Raw genomic sequence first — 18,779 nt, forward strand, 5'->3', positions numbered from 1 at the left:
GTCTGTAGTCGGCTCGGGGGGCTGGGGGCACAGGGTACGGGAACTGATCTGATCTGATGTCAGTTTTGTTTCGTTATCGTCGCTCAGCACAGTAACTGGCTGAACGACTCAACTGATCTGCAACCAGTACTTACAAAGCAAACGGTTCGTAATTATCCACAAGTAACAAATATACAGTTCTCATTAAGATATAATGAGATTTAATTAGGCTATTTGGAATACTTGTGTTTTAAAAGTGATTGTATGGCGAGAACTGTATTAATAGCCTATATGGCTATGGCTAACCTAAAAGAATGGGAACTTATGGCTTAAAAAGCAAAATGATGTTAATGGTATATAGGACTGTTTAATTTCACGCTTACATGTTATAGGCTAATGATAAAAATAGAACCTTGTGTCCCTCCATATTAAATGCACACTCATACCCTATAATAAAACACCGTGCTTCTCCACCATAACTGCTTTAAGATGTGAATCTCTTAGAACACCTATTTTACATGAACAAAGTTACAGGGCGATGCTTGTGCTGATTACAGGACGGTTACTCTGAATTAAAGGGGGTACGAGGCAGGAGGTTGGGTACAGACGCTGGATGGATCTAAGAATATGCGGGGTTCGGGGAGGAGCGCTCCCTCAAAAGCGAGTGTCACTGTCGGGTATGAAGCAGTCCAGCCTGAGCAGAGCAGCGACCAAGCAAGCAGGGCGCAGCATCAGAGATTCAAGGAACTGCAACTACAGGAAGAGGCGCTAGGAGGCCCGAGCAAGGCAGGTAGGATGCTAAACTGTGCAACATGTGAATCTAAACACAGATCTTCATCATGTCGTCGGTATGTGTTTGGTTTCATGCGATTAATTGCGGCATTAATGTGTGATCTTCAATAGGCTGGGATAGCCGGACTGGATTTGATACTCCTGACATTCAACTTTTTTGTATCTGTCTTGCTTACAAATACAAAAATAGGCTACAATGTGGATATGAATTCTAGGAGACATAATCAATGTCTGAATTTTCATTTGTAGTATATAAGGCTCATGTGTTGGCATAGATTCATTCAAAAAGTTGTATTCGATGGATCAGAGCTGGGAGACTACGTGTTTATGGTATGATGATGTCACAACATTTATTAAGGTAGCCTATTTATCAGTAGCATCACATCACGCACAGATAGCCTAAATAGGTAAGTTGTCACATAAACCTTAACAATATTATTTTTTAATGTGTACAGTATATACCCAGCACATATACTGTGTGTGCTTGTGGTACAGCTGCTTTAATGCCATTCTAATAATTCAGCTGTCAGTTCCCAAATGTAATAGCTTTGACTGGGACAGCTTAATTACAGGATAATGACCTGTTGCCCCACCCAGTAGCCTCATATGGAACATGGTGTTTAACGCTGTCTGTGGGGCCACTGTGCTACACCCCAAAAGTAAACTTCAAATCCGGCTCTGCTGCACACATCACATGTGACAGACTGCCGCTCTGTAATAACTGGGAGACACCCAGTTCTGAACCTGACATTACTGCCAGTATCCACCCCACATGTGGTTATGGCACCCAGAAAAGTAGGACTGGCTCCAACCGTTTTGGCGTATACTATAGAAGTGGATGTCTTTTCAGAAATACAACCAAATGTTCTGTCTAAGAATATGTATTTGTGTGATTTGATGGACAGCTTTGCACAGCAAACTAGTGTTATACATACATAGTCATGGGATCCTGTATAAGAGGTGAACATCATTGTGTTAAAACCAAAAGTTTCAAACATTTGCTCTCTATCATTCCCTTTATTAACAGGACATGTTTACTCGTAAATGAATACATAGGACTATTACTTATGTAATGACAACAACCTGTGCTAATGTTGTTGCTATACTGTGATGTCAACATCTACTATTACTACAAGTATACTTCTTCTTCTAATACTACTTCTACTATTACCATCTACTACTACTACTACTACTACTACGACTACTACTACTAATACAACTACTACTAATCAGTGGTAGAATGTAACTAAGTACATTTACTCAAACACTACCTAAGTTAAACTTGTACTTATTTCAATTCCATGCTACTATACTATTCCACTACACTTGGGGGAAACATTGTTACACACTGCAGTGTAAAGAAGTTAAAATTAGCTTCACCTGAACCAACAGTGAAATACTACTAAGACATCAGGGCATCAGTATTAACAATCCAATAATGTAAAATATAACATAATGACATACAAATATAACACTCAAGTACATTTTGCTCCCAGATACTCATGTATCTTTACTTAAGTATTATTAAGAACATTGTATTACTGCTGCTCTGCAGCTTTTACTTAAGTAGAGGATCTGAACTTCTTACACCACTGCTACTACTGATAACTATTTTTAAAAAGCCATCTGTCCATCTTGTCATTTCTGAAAGCACATAGAAATAATCTTTTTTTTTTTATCAAAAAGACATTGAGGATGCATCTTTATTTTTAAACAGCAGAGTACACAGTGCCAACGTGCTATACAAACATGTGCCAAATACTTCAATCACATCCTCTTCATTGATACTTTTGAACTATACATTTAAAAATGTGACCATCTGTTTCGGAAATTAAACAAAACATGTGGGAAGTCAAAACTAAAACCGAAGCATGATGTGCTGCTGAACATGCCGTTTCCATGCTTGATTTACAGCAATTACATTTTAGAACATATGGAGTCAACTCCTATCTGTAGTGTCACCAGGTCCGAGAGGGCTGGGCCACCTCTGGTGTGACTTATTTTTAACCCTCCCTTTAACGAAGACAATCCACATGATGTAAAGAAGAAAATGAGTGGACAGCAATAGTAGCATGTTATTATGAAGGTCCCAAAATGGAGTCAAAGCCTTGGTTCCCCTGAAGTAAAATACAGCCTTTAAGGCAACTGGGTGGCTTCTCTTGAAATAGCATGCATGAGCGAGTGGAGGCAGCCAAGTTATCCATTACGGCCTGTGACCATGTGGAATAGGTTTTCCTGCCAGTTTTCCATCACCACCCATCCCTTTAGAGTGCTGGGTGCTATGGCTGGTGGGAAAACATTGTGTAGTGTCCACTGGGGAGGAGGGGATCGGTGGAAAACTGGTCTAATGGAGACTCTGCTGACCTTCCATGTACAGTACACATAGTGCAGTTTTACAGTAAACACTGAACAATAAATATCTCCCATCTCCTTTGTGTCACAGAGTATGCACTGATACAAGAAAATATAGGACAGAAACACCAACAGTATAGGTTTTTTGAAGAACAAATCCACCCCAACACAGAAAGTATTGTACCTCTCCAACAATTTTGGACAGTAAAGTCAATATTTACAACAACTACGCCCTGCATAAACCGAAAATCAGAGCATCACAACGATCATAACGAGCATCATAAGTAATTGTTTAGTAACCTTAACAAAGTACAATGTGAAAGTTCATTCTTGACCTTTGAATTCGACAAAACCATCCCAACGCAAAGTGTGCTTACTAGCTTTTTCTGGAGCTTTTAACCTTATCATGCAGTCTTCCTGTCCGTGTTAGCTAGCAAGTGGACCTTAAGTTTGGACTGTTTTGTCCAGCTTCACCACATAGTTTTTTAACCCTGGCCACAATATTTTACTCACCATAACCAAGTAGTTTGAGTTGCTTAAAATAAATCAAACCTTAAAAATACCAGGCTTAAAAGCAATGTTTTCCTGCCCTCTCTGGTTGAAGGTGTCAAGTGTGTTGCACCTCTGACACCCAGCACCCAGCATCAGCATCGCTGTCAGGCACTGACATCATGTGCTGTCACAGTTTATGGAGCAGCAGCAGGAGTTCTCTTTATGACATTGTCACCACAACCTGCCTCTCTGACGTTTATCTCAATACAGACATCTTTGAATTCACATCTTTAAACTGAGCTGGCCAATATTAAAGAAGGTAAAAATATAAATGATGTTTTATTACAAAAACCAAATCACTGACATAAGGTACATGGCATTGTAATTTGCTTCTATTGTTTGTCTGCTCTTGTTTATCTTTTTTGCCATCTTGGTAGTTATTTATATACCTTATGACCCTTTTAAATCCCTTAAAGTCTGTCAGACTTTGTGTTCTGTAGCCATCCATCAGTTGCATAACAGAGGCTGAATATGCTATGGGTTAGTCAGAGGGCATTCTACAATAAGCCTTTCTCCACTGTAATAATATTTTCCCATAAATTGATTCTGAGAAAACTGATACTTTCAGCAGCTCTCTTGTATCGAACCATACTCAATTTCTATCCCCTATTTTGCCCTAGTGCCAGGTTTGTCTCCAAGTGAATATACATGTCTGCATGTATCCCAGAAGACATTTATTGTGATGCATTTCAGGGCTGATAGGAGAGTCCTCAAATCCATTAATGGAGCTGTTAAAGGGACTAAAAGCCTTTTCAGGAAAATGGCCATTGTTGTAGTGCTCTCTCAAGTCATACACTGAAAAGAGCTCAACAACAAACATTGCACTCCAACTTTGTTTGTCTTATGGGTGCCAATACAAATCATTTACCTCTGCCTCCCAACAATCCACCCATTATTTTATTTACCTAAGTAAAAATGGGGACCCCGGACAAGCCCCCATTTGTCACAACCAAGCTCCAAGGATGTGACAAGAATGGGAGACCAGACAAGGTGTTAGCGTAAAATAGGCATGTATTTACAAAAACAATACTAAGGAACAGAAAAGCACGTGGAAGTCAGTAATCAGTCATGCATGCATGTATGGAAATGTCTGTAGCAAGAAAAAACAAAATGACAGCTGCGGTGATGAAAGAGAGAGGATCTGTGGGAAGGTGGTGAGCTTTTATAGGCAGAACCACACCAGGCCAGATGTGCTTCATTAAGATAAAGACTACTCTCTGCCTTGACCCGGATCCTGTATGACAAAAGGGAAACCAGCAGAACTAAAGACACAGGAACACCTTATTAACTTGCATGCAAATTCCTCTGTTGCAACACACCATTTTTGACCATGAAAAGTGACCAGAAAAGTGACCATACAGCTGCTTGTTGATGACAAAATCCAAAAACCAAAGCAGTGAGGCAGAAAGACTTTGGAAGGCCCAAAATAAAACTCTGACTGAACGTCCAAACAGAAAACTGTCACAGTGGTTCTGGTGAATGTCCAGGGAAAGTAAAATGTAACACACAGCATTAACTCAAACGTCCACATATAGAATAGTTGGCTGCTATAAACTCAAAAATAGTTGTTCAGTCTAAAATGGACATTTCGGCCAGTGGAATCAAGACCTGTACATTAATAAAAGCTCCATCTCTTGCTTTGCTAATCCCTAAGATAAGGAAGAGTGGAAACAAAAGTAAACCAGAGTTCATCTCCTCTCTGTTTTTCATCATGGTGATTTGACATCCTTAGCCTACTGAAACCAAGGAGTACCATACCTTTGTGCTGTTCTATCTTGTGCAGATAAGAACAGTGTGCTTGTGCTTTCCAAATCTAAAAGTTTGTCAGTTTTCAACCTTTCGTTCTCTCTCATGACAGCTAAAAAACCTCAACCCAGAGGAGCGGTGCCTGTGAATGGACAGTGCAGGCACCCATGGCATCACAGGAGCTTGTGGATGCGAAAGACTCTGCAGCTAATAGTCTGAACCCAGGAATGGAGGCTGGTGCTGCGCCCAGCAATGGCAAAAACTGTCCTGTCCACACACCTGGGGGAGAGGATACAAAGAGGGGCTTTCGGAAAGGCATAGGGAGGCATAATGACTACGTGAAAATTTCCGTGCCAGAGTCCAAGGTAAATCGTCTGCCCATGGAGTGGTGGAAGACAGCATTGGCCTTCTTTTATGCTGGCTTTAACTTGGTCCTGACAACAGTTGTCATCACTATAGTCCACGAGAGGGTCCCCCCCAAAGAAAGCAGCCCACCTCTTCCTGATAAGTTTTTTGACTATATCGACAGGGTCAAATGGGCATTTACAGTGACAGAGATCAATGGCATGGTGCTGCTGGCCATTTGGATGATCCAGTTGTTCTTCTTCAGATACAGGTCAGAACTTTTGATTATCTATTGTACAAGTTGTTTATTGTTAGCTTTAGGGAAGTCTGGCGATATTCTATTTACATTTTTCTTATTGTCAACAAATCCCATGATCCCAAAGACCAAAACAAACAAAAAATGTATCCTAATAATAAGTCGTGTCTGTGTCAGGAAATGCCTGATGCCTTGTACAAAAAAAAAAGAAAAATGGTGGTTTTGTTTTTTTCTCAAGATTTGTTGAGAAGAATAAAAAAAAAATTATTTTATTTTTATTTTAATGCAAGACAAAAAAAGTCAAGTGAAAATTCAAAGAGAAAAATTGTATTTAGTAGGATAAGGTTTGCTACAGTGTTTATTTACTCAATAAATAGTTAACTGTTTTGTGTGTTAATGTATCTATGCTCTGTATGTCCCTTTCTGGTTATTCAGGAAATGCCAGCATGTTCAACATGAATAGAAAGCAGTCTTTGCTATAAAAAACCAGACCCTCACCACTGAAGTTTTACTGTAGATAGCTAAAAATGTTTAATTTAATTCCACTTTTGACATCATATCTTCCACATTTAGCCATATGCCTATAAATATATACAAAAAACACAACAATGTTTCTGCACTCACTCCATTGTGGCTCTTACATTATTTATTTACAGGTCAATAGCAAGCAGGCGGTTCTTCTTCCTCATTGGCACCCTGTACTTGTACCGCTGTGTCACCATGTACATCACCACCCTGCCTGTGCCTGGCATGCATATGACTTGTGCTCCTAAGGTGAGGAGAACGCAAACATCAGAGCGGGCATCAGCTGTCGTTGCTCCACTGTGTACTCTCGGGCACCCTCTGGGACTCATTTTGCACAGCCACACAAGAGAGGCAGATATAGACAAAAACATTTTTACTTTTTACCACCTCAGGACACCAACAGTATTGAGGTGCATCAGTGTTTGATCAAAAACATGTGCTCCAGGCTGTTGTTTGATGGGTTGTGTTGTGCAAAAGGATCAGAGGCTGGACAGTTTTGGAGTTGTTTTGTTCCCAAGAATATGAAATGTTTTGGACAGTGTGTCAAAAGCCTTCAGCTACTTGTAAGAAGTGAGCTGTTAACTGTTAAATATCTTTGTTTTACTTTCCTCAGTTCCTCTTCATTTTGACTGCATGTTTCTCATCCCTGTCAATTACCAATTCCAATTAATTGGCAACCATTCTGACAATCAGTTAGGCCTAATCATTAGAATTAGCTTCTTTTCTTTGTTTTACGTCACTGTAAATGTTATGTATTTGACTTTTGTACTGTTGGTTTAGACAAAACAAACAATTTGAATTTGTTGGGCTTTGGGAACTTGTGATGGATATTTTTTCACTTGTTTTCTGACATTTTGTGGAGTTAATAGTTGATTAATTGAAAAAAAGTATTGTAGATGAATGAATCATTAGTTCCATTTCTAATGTTTCCGCTAATCCAGTGTTTGTCTGTTTCTCCCTGTTTACTTCCTGTTCTCAATCAGCTCTACGGAGACTCCCATGCAAAAATGCAGCGAATTCTACGCCTGATTTCAGGTGGAGGTCTGTCTATTACAAACTCCCACCTCTTGTGTGGAGACTTCCTTTACAGTGGACACACTGTGATGCTCACCCTCACCTACCTATTCATCAAGGAGTGTGAGTATTCAAAGCGTCAGTTGTTTGTTTACTTTGTTTTGAATCATTCATGGGAATTTCCCATGAATAATATATTAATGATAATGTCTGTTTCCATTATCATCCCATATAGCCCCCAAGTATATTTTATACAGCTACACATGGAACTTCTAGGAACTAATAGAATACAAATGCCTGACACGTGTTGCCACTGTTACTGTTTTTCTCTCTTTCTTTCACATTTTCAAAATTTGACAGCAGAGATTTTTATATGTTTTATATATTTTAAGCTGTATATTTCTGGATAAAGCAGAGATTAAGTTGTTTGAAGTTGTCCTTATAACCATGTTCTTTGCTGTAGCCTGGCTTATCTGTGTGTTGCAGAAAATCCCTGTTCTTGTCACATTGCACTGAAATGCTCCAGACGGCAGAGAGAGAACATGGAAGAACAGACCACAAATGGATGTTGTAAACTCTTGTCTTTCCTCCCCTCTTTTTAAAGACTCACCGCGGTCGTTTTGGTGGTACCATCTGATGTGCTGGCTGCTGAGTGCCGTGGGTGTGGTGTGCATCTTGGTGGCACATGAGCACTACAGTGTGGATGTGGTCGTGGCCTATTTTATCACCTCCCGCCTGTTCTGGTGGTACCACACCATGGCCAATTTACAGGTCTGAACACTGGGTTGCTGTTTGTGTGCATGTTGGAGTGCAAGCGAGTAAAAAAAACAAACTTTCAGAGCAAATTTTTAAACTAAAATTACATTTAAAAATGAAAATGTAGGCGACTTAAAACTCTTTGGTCCACTGTATATTTTTGCTGCGGAGAAAAACAAACCGTTTAGTCTGGAATCTGACTAAATGTGTAAAAATTGCCTTTTAAAGCAGCCGGCGTTGTCTTTATATACGACTTTATAAACAGACAATACAATACAATAGTCCTATTAATTTCTGGAATGAAAATAAAAGAATGATTAACTTTAAAACATCGTTACCAACAAACATTGATGGTGTCAGCGGCTCAGAGAAAATTACTCAGTTGTGGCAGAAACATTGTTTTGTATTGTGCTATGGACCGTTTTTTGTGTCCTGAATAAAGAATAAATTAAAGTAAGTAAGTAATAGTTCCCCTTTCATTGAACCTTGTTACACATTAATCATTATGTGGGGGTCTTTACTGTCTCTCTGGTGACATGGCTGTATTTTGTTCCCAGAGTTTACCTCAAGTGTACCAGCTAAGAGTTACATGCCAACACAATAATGTATTACAGTGTATGTTTAAAGTAAATGGTCCATATATTACATATAATTATGTATTTGGAGTAAGTACAAGTATATTTATAGACTGTGTTGTTTGATAACTGGATGTCATTCCTATTCCCATCACAGTCAGTATATGGCTTTTCAACATGGTGATTTGCCCCCTCTACTGGCCAAAACAAATGTGTCAGTTGATAAGGGGTGGTGCCAAGCAACAATTTTATTTTTCATTTTTATTTTTAGCGAGCTTCATCCTTGTATTGCTATGAGAAATATCCCTTACAGAAAAACCACATGAATTTCCCATGTGATCACATGTTTTTTTTGCACATGTGATCACGTGGTTTTTCTGTAAGGGGTCTCACATGGCATTGCACCAAAAGCAACTTTTAAATTATATAAACAAGTCACTTTTTGACGAAAGGAAGTGTTTGACCCTTTCATCTGCAGCACTTTGAGCTGTATTCCTTGTATGGAAAATATATATAAACAACAACTTGTGTTATTCCTGTTCTATTCTAAAGGATAACTATTATTTTCTTGACAGACTCTGAAATGCTCGCCCAACAACTACCTCACCAACACTTGGTGGAACCCCCTGTTCAACTTCATGGAGAGGAACGTCCAAACCTCGGTGCCATGCTCTTACAGTTGGCCCATCACCTGGCCTCCTGCCTGCCTTAAGAACCCCTGCAAGAAGTACTCCATGGTACAGAGCACACGAGAGGAGTGACATGACCCTGATATCCCTGTCTACTGGACAGGAACGTAATGATACCAAATGCATAGCAATGAAATAAATGTCTCTGCAAAAATGAAGTCAATCATATTGTCTCTCTGTGTTCTTTGATGCTATTATTTATGATAAGTCCTGCAAAGTCATCATTGTTTTTGTAACCCAGCTAGTGAACGTCAGACATGAACGGACAGTTTGCTGCAACAGACTCGCAGGTTTGTTGCAGCATTTGCAAGATTTGATTTTAAATACATGTATGCTACCGTAAGTCTTTCATACTGTATGTGTTGACGGGGTTTACCTCAATATGATTTCAATGTGCTCAAGTCACAAGGTGCCTTAGTGTGTTCAATGTCAGTAGGTGTACCAAAACAGTTTTATTCTGTGAGTATTTTATTATTATTATTATTATTATTATTATTATTATTATTATTATTATTATTATTACTAATTTTGTATTCATTTTGTATCATTTAAGTAGTCCTGAGTGTGTATATCCTAGCTATAGTCTAAACATTGTACTGTTGTATTAAAATTTAACCATACTAAGGTTTCAGTGTGTTTTTGATTTAATGAAATCATCAGTCAAAGTCATCATTATGCTGTATACTGCAACTGCATGTTTTAGGCAATGTTATTTTGTGGATCTCTTATTTCTCGCAAGTCACAAGAAATGTATTTTTACTTAACAAACTATTATCAAATTTAGCATTGAATATAAATGCTAAATTTGGATTGAATATGTAATATGGTCTCTTCTGTCCTCAAAGTTTCCATGTATTTATGTATGTTTTAAACAAATGTAAGTTGTATTCCTAGTATCACGTAATTGATGAATTAACATGCAACATTAGTCACATACAAAGAAAGGAATGGACAAATGGCAAGACAAAGCCCACTTGATGGTAATTTAAGTTTACGCTTTGCTATTACGCCCCTTTGAATTGAATGTATGAAAAGTATTCCACAACATTGATAATGATGTTTGGGATGGGGTTGTTCAAACTATAGCATATGTTTTTTTTTCAATAAAGTATTATATTATTGCTAATTTAATGGACATTTTAATATCTGAAAGTAACTTTATGGTAGCCCTTCCCCAAGAGGCACTTGAGCATTTATTTTATTGTATTTTTCTTGATTGTTAGGGGTTTGTTATCTACATCCATGGTTGTTACATTGTAGCAAATAGCAGGCCGTGGTGGGCTGGTATATCTGTTGTCGTCACTGTCAAAGTGCACCAATCACAGCGGGTCACCGCGCTGTCAGCCAATAGGAAGCCAAACACGGTACAATGTTGACACTTTCCGTTTCACAACAACACGAATAGCTTGAGCTTCGCAGATAAATGCCAGTTTTGTGAAGTTGGTGTATCTTTTATTTTACTCGGACTGTATGCATAGGCTACTCTTACACATGGGATAGCGGTAATTGTCAGCTACCTGAATTCACACCATGGTTTCGCTGTCATGGCTGGAGAGTCTCAGCAGCGCAGAACTCTCGCACGTACACATAACTTTGCTAGTATTCTTGCTAGTGTTTTTTACAGTTAAGGTTATTAATCTGAACCGACGGGACCTGGCAAATATCCCGCCAGGTCCAAAGCCGTGGCCCTTAGTCGGTAACTTCGGCGGCTTTCTCATCCCCTCTTTCATCCGGCAGAGGTTTGGACAGCAATCAGACGGCACCGTCAAAAACGCTATGGTTGTTTTAATGGAACAAGCCAACGTGTATGGTAACGTGTACAGCCTTTTTGTAGGGAGTCAGTTGATGGTTGTGCTTAATGGCTATGAAGTGGTCAAGGATGCACTCTCAAACCATCCCAAGGTCTTCTCCGACAGGCCGGATATCCCTGCTATCACTATCATGACGAAACGCAAAGGTAAACAATTGTTTTCATTAAAGGGCAATTTTTATTGATCTTCAACTTTTGAGAAGTGTTGATTCAACCTTATTGTTCTTTTGGAGGCTGTAGTTTGCGGTACTGTTGAATTGTAGGCTATTGTCTGAGAGGTCTTTCTAATATGTCTCTACTCATAATATAGCCCAACAAACGGGGTGGGCAAATTGTCAGTATACCACAGCCAGATTAAAGGATAAATTCAAGATTTCTAAGGTGTAGCTGTATACTTAACAGTCTATGGGTGTAGCCCATCTTAATACTCGATTCCTTTCTGTATACATTGTAAGTGTTCTTGGTTGCTGTAGCTCAGACCTGAAAAAATTGAACCTCTAATTTAAACCTGCATGGACAACATTTACTTGTGGGCCTGTAGAGACACAAGTTGGAATTCGGGATGTATTAGAAAAAAGAAGAAGAAAATAATGTAAGCTTGCTCTGAAAAAGTGCAAAAAAATAATTTCTAATGTTTTGGGGACAGTGTCCATTTCTGTGTGTGAGATATTCCTTTAGCAGGCTTGTTCCTATGCATCTTATACTTTAAAAGACAATCCTGAGTAATCCACTTTCTCAAGTTTTGATTGCCAAAATGCTTCAGATAACTGATCGTCACATTTCAGCCTGACTTTAAACTTCAAAACTGACACTCCTTGCCACAATGCTCCATGCTGTGGAACACTAGATATTTGTACATAGCCGCTTCCACTACTGATGAGCAGTCTGTTCTTCCATTAGAATTGATTTCTGAAATTTCACAATCCTTTCATAATCTGAGTTACAATGTTCCCCTACCTCTACCGAGAAGCGATATACTAAGTAGGACCATATTAAGCAATTGTGTCTCGCTAGCTCTAGGCTACACTGAAAACTGGATAGACTAGAGACAAGAAATTATAAGAATTTTAAATAACATTATTTCTTCAAAGCCAAGTAGCCTACTTCACATAAAAGTGTCATGGATAACAAGATTTGCTTTTTGGCATAAATATTGATAATCCTAATTGTTAGGACATATAATTGCTGGTGTCAGTCTGTTTTTGCTAGCTTAAAAAGCTAGCTTTAGATAGCTTACACAAGTTCATGGCCTGTTATCTAAAAAAAAAAATGCATGACTGACACAATAACATATAGAACTCATACAACTCAATGATTCACTAAACTATGAATCCTTAACTCTTACACACAGTCCCTGGACATGATACAATTGTGCATTAAATGTCAAAATGTTGGGGCGCCCTATAGCTCACCCAGTAAGAGCATTCGCCCCATGTTGGCTGAGTCCTGCAGCGGCGCAGGGTTCAAATCTGACCTGTTGCCCTTTGCTGCGTGTCATTCCCCATCTCTCCCCCTTTCATATCTATCCACTTTCTAATAAAGACCAAAAAATAGTCTTAAAAAAAAAAAAGTCAAAATGTTGATCTTTACCTGTTAACATACCTCTCTTGATCTGAGGCACAAAGATGAACTGCATCACCGCTGACAGGAACCATCTAATGGCCAAAGTGAGAGACACAGTTTTGTAGACCGTTATCAAATATGATTTGCTGCTTGGATCACCTAACATTTAAAGTAACTTGAATAATGAGTTCTCAACCAGGAATATTCACATAACCTCAGGTCGGTAGTCAACATTTGTGAGATAGGGCATTCCTTTGTGGTGGTCTGCGCTCTCCAGGTGCCCTTCTCGTTACGTATGTAACAATTATTTCACATGCTAAGAATCACCCAGTATATTAAATCCATCATCATCTCTGTAAAGCTTATTTTTGTCCAGGTCTCTGGATATCTTGTAGTCCTACATTTTGTCACACATCCAAGAGGCTTCATCAATGTGGAACTGATTAACTGTCCTATTTTGATCAAAAAGACAAAGTCCAGTTGCTTTAGATTAAGGACTCCACTTGTGTCATGCAAAACTAGAAGGGTTCCTATGCTGTAAGAAGACATAGAGAGAGACTACTCTTTTTAAATTATTACACTATGCAGTGAATGTGAATTACATTCTTTAACATTTCTGTGCTTAGTTCATCATTTTCTCATAGTGTAATAACTTATTTTACAGTTTGACGAATCCATAAAGATAAGAATGAAAACTGACTAAATACGCCATCCCTTTTCTGGTTTATTTAAACTTCAGGAATAGTCTTTGCACCTTATGGGCCAGTGTGGAAAAAGCAGCGCAAATTCTGCCACGCCACACTCCGAAACTTTGGCCTGGGGAAGTTGAGCTTGGAGCCTTGCATCCTTCGAGGCCTGGCTACCGTCAAGACAGAGCTGATGCGACTGAATGAGGGGTTGGGTGCCGCTGGTGTGGACCTGGCCCCGCTGATCAGAAACGCCGTGTCAAACGTCATCTGCTCGCTGATCCTGGGACAGAGCTTCCATCACGAAGACCGCCAGTTCCGTAATATGCTGGACCTGATGGATCGTGGGCTGGAGATCTCTGTGAACAGTCCTGCAGTCCTCATCAACATCTTCCCACTGCTGTACTACTTTCCTTTTGGGGTCTTCAAGGAGTTGCGTCAGGTGGAAGGAGACATCACGGTGTTTCTGAAGAGGGTTATTGCAAATCACCGGGAAACATTCAATCCTGACAACCCGAGGGATCTTGTCGACATGTACTTGAAGGAGATGTCGGTCCAGGAGGACAGCAGCTTCACAGAAGATTATCTCTTTTATATAATAGGAGATCTCTTCATCGCTGGCACTGACACCACCGCTAATTCTATTTTGTGGATTCTGCTCTACATGGTCTTACACCCTGATATCCAAGGTAAATGTAGCAGTAGTCCTTTCCAGACTGCTTCCATGCCCTTGGAAAATGTAGCACTTTGTGTAGTTTGCTTGTGCAAAACTGACTGACTGAGTGGAGTGGAGCTGTGGGATCATCACCTGCGATATCTGACATATCTCCAATCAGAAGTTATAAAGTAGTAAAACAATTATGGCTTCCTAGTGGTCTACAGTGTAGAAAACAAGGAATGATATGCACACACAAATCAAAAATTAGGGGTGCACGAATCAGAAAATGACACGATTCGATATCGATTTTCAGGCTCAAGATTCGATTCAAAAACGATTCTCGATTTAAAAAAAAAAAAACGATTCACAGTATGTGAATGTAGTTACTTTTCCCATGTGATTGCAGTAGACATACAATTTAAAAAAAAATATGAATCGATTTTGAATCGGTAGAGCTTGAATCGCGATTCGAATGTGAATCGATTTTTGATACAATTAATTAATGATTTCAATAATAAAATATGATATAAAATATGATTTCAGTAATACAACGTGGTCGAGCTTTAATATTTGTAGTTGAATACTGACGGGTGACGCTTACGTCGTAGAAGCGAATGTGAAATGTTTTGAGGCTTCTATGAACAACAGACGTTATTTTCATAAATGAAAAAGGAATTGGAAACTGTAGTGGGAACCCACGGCTCGAATACTTCCTTGTTTCAGGACAACAACATGTCTGGCTCGATTATGCATTTAACCACTTCTCCAACTCTTTCACAACCACATTGATCAGCAGATCAGAACATGCACTTGACTTCTGCTTTCTAGCACTTTAAACGTATTTAAACTGGTTTAAGGTATGTCCAAAAGTCACACTTTATTTGCACTCATTTGTTGAGATGATGGCTTCATTAATCATCCTAAAATGATGTGCTTAATCCTTTTGATTTCAGACAGGGTCCAGGCAGAGATTGATGAAGTGGTGGGTACACATCGGGACCCGTCTATGACTGATAAGGGAAGTTTGCCTTTCACTGAAGCCACCATCATGGAGGTGCAGAGACTGACTGTTGCGGTTCCTCTGGCTATTCCTCACATGGCCTCCAAGACAACAGGTAATTAAAAAAACATAGGTGAGCTTCCTAAGTGATGTAAACAGTGCCATTTTTATTAATGAATGACTAAGGAGTTGGTTATTGTGAGTCACAAAAATGCCCGTCATGATTTTCCACCTGTTGTGATTAATGATCAGTCTAGGGCTGCAGCTATCGATTAATTTAGTTATCGAGTATTCTACAGATTATTCCATTGATTAATCAAGTAATCGGATAAGAAATACTTTTGCTTTATAGTAAATATACAAAAGAAAGGTTTCATTGTTAGGAAAAACAACAATTGTATTGCTTAAATTGCATACAATAACAGGAATAGACGCATATATTTTTTTAAGCACTGGCAACATGGGCCACCAAGCCCCTTATTCTGTTGGCCAAAGTACATTTTTGGTGGCCCAGATGTAAATCTTTTTCGCCCCCCTTCCCCTCTATACCTCTGGCTCTTTACGCATAGGCTAAAAAAGCTGTTCACTAAGCCCAGACTGTACAACGCTAACAGCAAGGCTATTCAACTGTAGCTACTGTTCAGAAGGACACAATCTCAGAAGGCTGATCTGAGTGAAGTTTAGAAAGAATGAAAAATGCAGACGTAATCGGCGTGGTCCGATGACGTCACTCACGTGCATAAGTAGCCATGTGCAGGAGGCGCTGGTTGTGGTTTGTCTCCTCCAGCAGCTAAATTTACCGACAGCTTTCGTTTTAGCTCGTTTTCTAAAAATTGGCTATTTGCAGAGTAGCATGCTGTAGTTGTGTAAAACGATGGATGGGAGACTGCTGAAAGCAGACGTTAATGTTACCTTAATTGTCTTGTCTGCTCCGTGACATGTTTTTTGTTTTTTTGCAGCTTTAAACGATCCCAAACTTTCTGTCGTTTTCTCCGCCTGTCCATTCTCTTAGCCCCTCACTATTTTCGGTCTTTTTCTTCATTTTGTAATCTGAGCAGACTGCGAGGATTAACGATATGGGCAACTGGGCAGTTCAGTCTTCACAGCATGTTTCCACAGCTGCGTCAGTCCGTTGTGCGACAGTAATAATCATCCGTGCGGAAACACAGCGGTATACAACGTTAGTTAGATTGTTTAAATGAAGCTTCGAGGCAAATCATTATATGCATCGATTATTTTTAGTAATCCAAGTATTCGAGTTACGCAAGGAATCGTTTCAGCCCTAGATCAGCCCGTTGAGAAAAGAGAAGAGTTTAAATATTTAGGAACCTTTTTTGCTGCACTTACAGCCTTATAGTTTTATCAGATCAACTTTTCAGATCTAGCCTACTTTATTATCCCACACAGGGAAATTTGTTTGGTCCAGGGCTCCAGACATCACATCCATAGTATCATAAATAAAAACATTTGATCGCAATGGGACAGGATAAACAACAAAGACAAATAAACAGTCAATCCACAACATTAAAATCAAACTTGATATAAAATCAGGGAAATTAATTCATACGATATAAGCCAGAACACTTTTGAGACTGTTTACAGATGTTGAACTTTTAACATGTGTACATGGTACGAGCACCTGGGGGCTCAGAACAAAAATAGACTGTCCAGAATCCCAATCATGGCCAGTCCATTTATTAGGAAAGAGCAGAAACAACTGGGATCTGTATATAAACGTAAGTGAAACAAAAAGCCCAACAAATTGTGTCTGACCTTGTTCATCCCCATTTTAAAGAATTCATAAAAAAAGACGCTATAGAGCCGCTGCAGAAACCAAGAACATTTACAAAAAGGTCTTTCACTCCAAATGCAATACATTTGCTAAATTCAATAATAATCACCATTCACACTGGTACCATGTCCGTTAGTGTTGTCTGTGTATGTTGTGCTATTTATTGTATGTATGTGTGTTTTACTAACCTACCTGTGAGGCTAAAGGCACATTTCCACACTTGGACAATAAAGACAATTATTATTATGATTATTATGATATATAGGGTTAGGGTTAGGGATAATAAAGATATACAGAGCTGAATTTGGTTGCTTCGTCATCATTTCACAAGCATTTGATTCGCTAAGGTGATGGCTTTTTAATGGATTTCCTCCTTTTTTAGAGTTCAGAGGCTACACTATTCCCAAAGGAACCGTTATTGTGCCCAACCTGTGGTCTGTCCATAGAGATCCCACTCTGTGGGACGACCCAGACAGTTTCAACCCAGGACGCTTCTTGGACAGTGAGGGAAAGTTGCTCAGGATAGAATGCTTCATACCATTCGGGATTGGTATGTAATTCCTTACTCATGTGGGCCAAATAACTGAGACACTGATCTAAAAATGTATTAGAATTGTCCTTGCGCTGGGCGCTAATGATTTATCCGCTGTATCCTTCAGGTCCCAGGGTGTGCATGGGTGAACAGCTGGCGAAGATGGAGCTGTTCCTGGCGGTTACCAGCTTACTGCAGGCCTTCAGATTCAGACTGCCAGAGGGAACGCCTCCTCCTACCCTGAACGGACGATTCGGCCTGACGCTGGCACCCTGTCCATACACTGTGTGTGTGCACCCTCGTAGATGAAGTGGAATATTTGGTTCTCACAAATCTGCTGTAAATCAAGGAGCTTTACCAACCAAGCTGTGGGTAAAGCTCTCCTGGAGTGACAATGCAATCAGTGCAAATCAAATAGAAGAAGTATGTTTTGATTGGAGTGCAGCTCTTTTGCTAATGCACTTATGGCTGCATATACATTATCAGTTAATTTAATGATTATTTAAGCAATAATTTAGTCCATAACATTCCAGAAGCAATGGCAAATACCTATCAGAAGTGGCCATAATCCAAAGTGATGTCTTACAGTACGTAATACATTTACAATTATATGATTCAGAACAGCTGCAATAAACCCTCTAATTTAAAAAGCTGGAACCAGCTAATGTTTTTTATATTTACTTGATAGTCAAGTAATAATTAAGGTATATAATCAAAATTCTGTTGATTATTTTGGTCAATCAGCCACTTGATTAATAAGGTCAATATTATATGCCAGATGCCTTTTGATTTTGTAAGATACCTGTTCAATATCTGTATTGATATTTTATCATGTTACTGTTTTATAATGCATGCCACTGATTTATAGAAATTGGCACACATATCTGTCCCTATAATGTTCTTTATTAGGGCAATAGGGAAAGAAATATTTTTTAAGAATTTAGATATATATTTTCCTTACAGACTAAATGGATGAATGGATTGCTGGTAACGTGTCAATAAAAAGAGATTATCCTAACAATAATTACCTGTATCACGAATATATATTTTTGGTTCTGTTTTTTACTTCTCAATGTTTTTTTGTTTTTTTTATTGTTTCCTTTTAGGATAACATTGTTTTAGCACTGTGAATAATTTATGAGATTTTTCATCAGAAC

General features: G+C 39.0%; 2 protein-coding genes across 3 annotated transcripts; both read left to right on the top strand.

Annotated features, from left to right (window-relative positions):
- The first annotated feature begins 13 nt into the window (after nt 1–13).
- On the top strand, nt 14–10,051 carry sgms2a (sphingomyelin synthase 2a). Its single transcript, XM_078261698.1, has 7 exons — nt 14–144; nt 537–769; nt 5,534–6,037; nt 6,679–6,796; nt 7,531–7,684; nt 8,166–8,332; nt 9,468–10,051. Exons 3-7 carry the CDS (start codon nt 5,589–5,591, stop codon nt 9,651–9,653), a joined length of 1,074 nt encoding a protein of 357 aa, XP_078117824.1. The 5' UTR covers nt 14–144; nt 537–769; nt 5,534–5,588; the 3' UTR covers nt 9,654–10,051.
- Nucleotides 10,052–10,941: 890 nt separating this feature from the next.
- cyp2u1 (cytochrome P450, family 2, subfamily U, polypeptide 1) lies at nt 10,942–18,646 on the top strand. 2 transcript variants are annotated; one of them, XM_078261711.1, is made up of 5 exons: nt 10,944–11,538; nt 13,694–14,329; nt 15,252–15,413; nt 17,473–17,640; nt 17,750–18,646. In XM_078261711.1, the coding sequence occupies exons 1-5, from the start codon at nt 11,112–11,114 to the stop codon at nt 17,929–17,931; spliced, it is 1,575 nt and encodes a 524-aa protein (XP_078117837.1). In that variant the 5' UTR covers nt 10,944–11,111; the 3' UTR covers nt 17,932–18,646. The 2 variants fall into 2 exon arrangements, with proteins under 2 accessions (XP_078117846.1, XP_078117837.1); XM_078261720.1 differs by lacking the exon at nt 17,473–17,640 and having other exon boundaries at nt 10,942–11,538.
- Nucleotides 18,647–18,779: the final 133 nt, after the last annotated feature.

The sequence above is a fragment of the Sander vitreus genome, chromosome 2 (assembly GCF_031162955.1).
Source record: "Sander vitreus isolate 19-12246 chromosome 2, sanVit1, whole genome shotgun sequence".
NCBI classification, from domain to species: domain Eukaryota; kingdom Metazoa; phylum Chordata; class Actinopteri; order Perciformes; family Percidae; genus Sander; species Sander vitreus.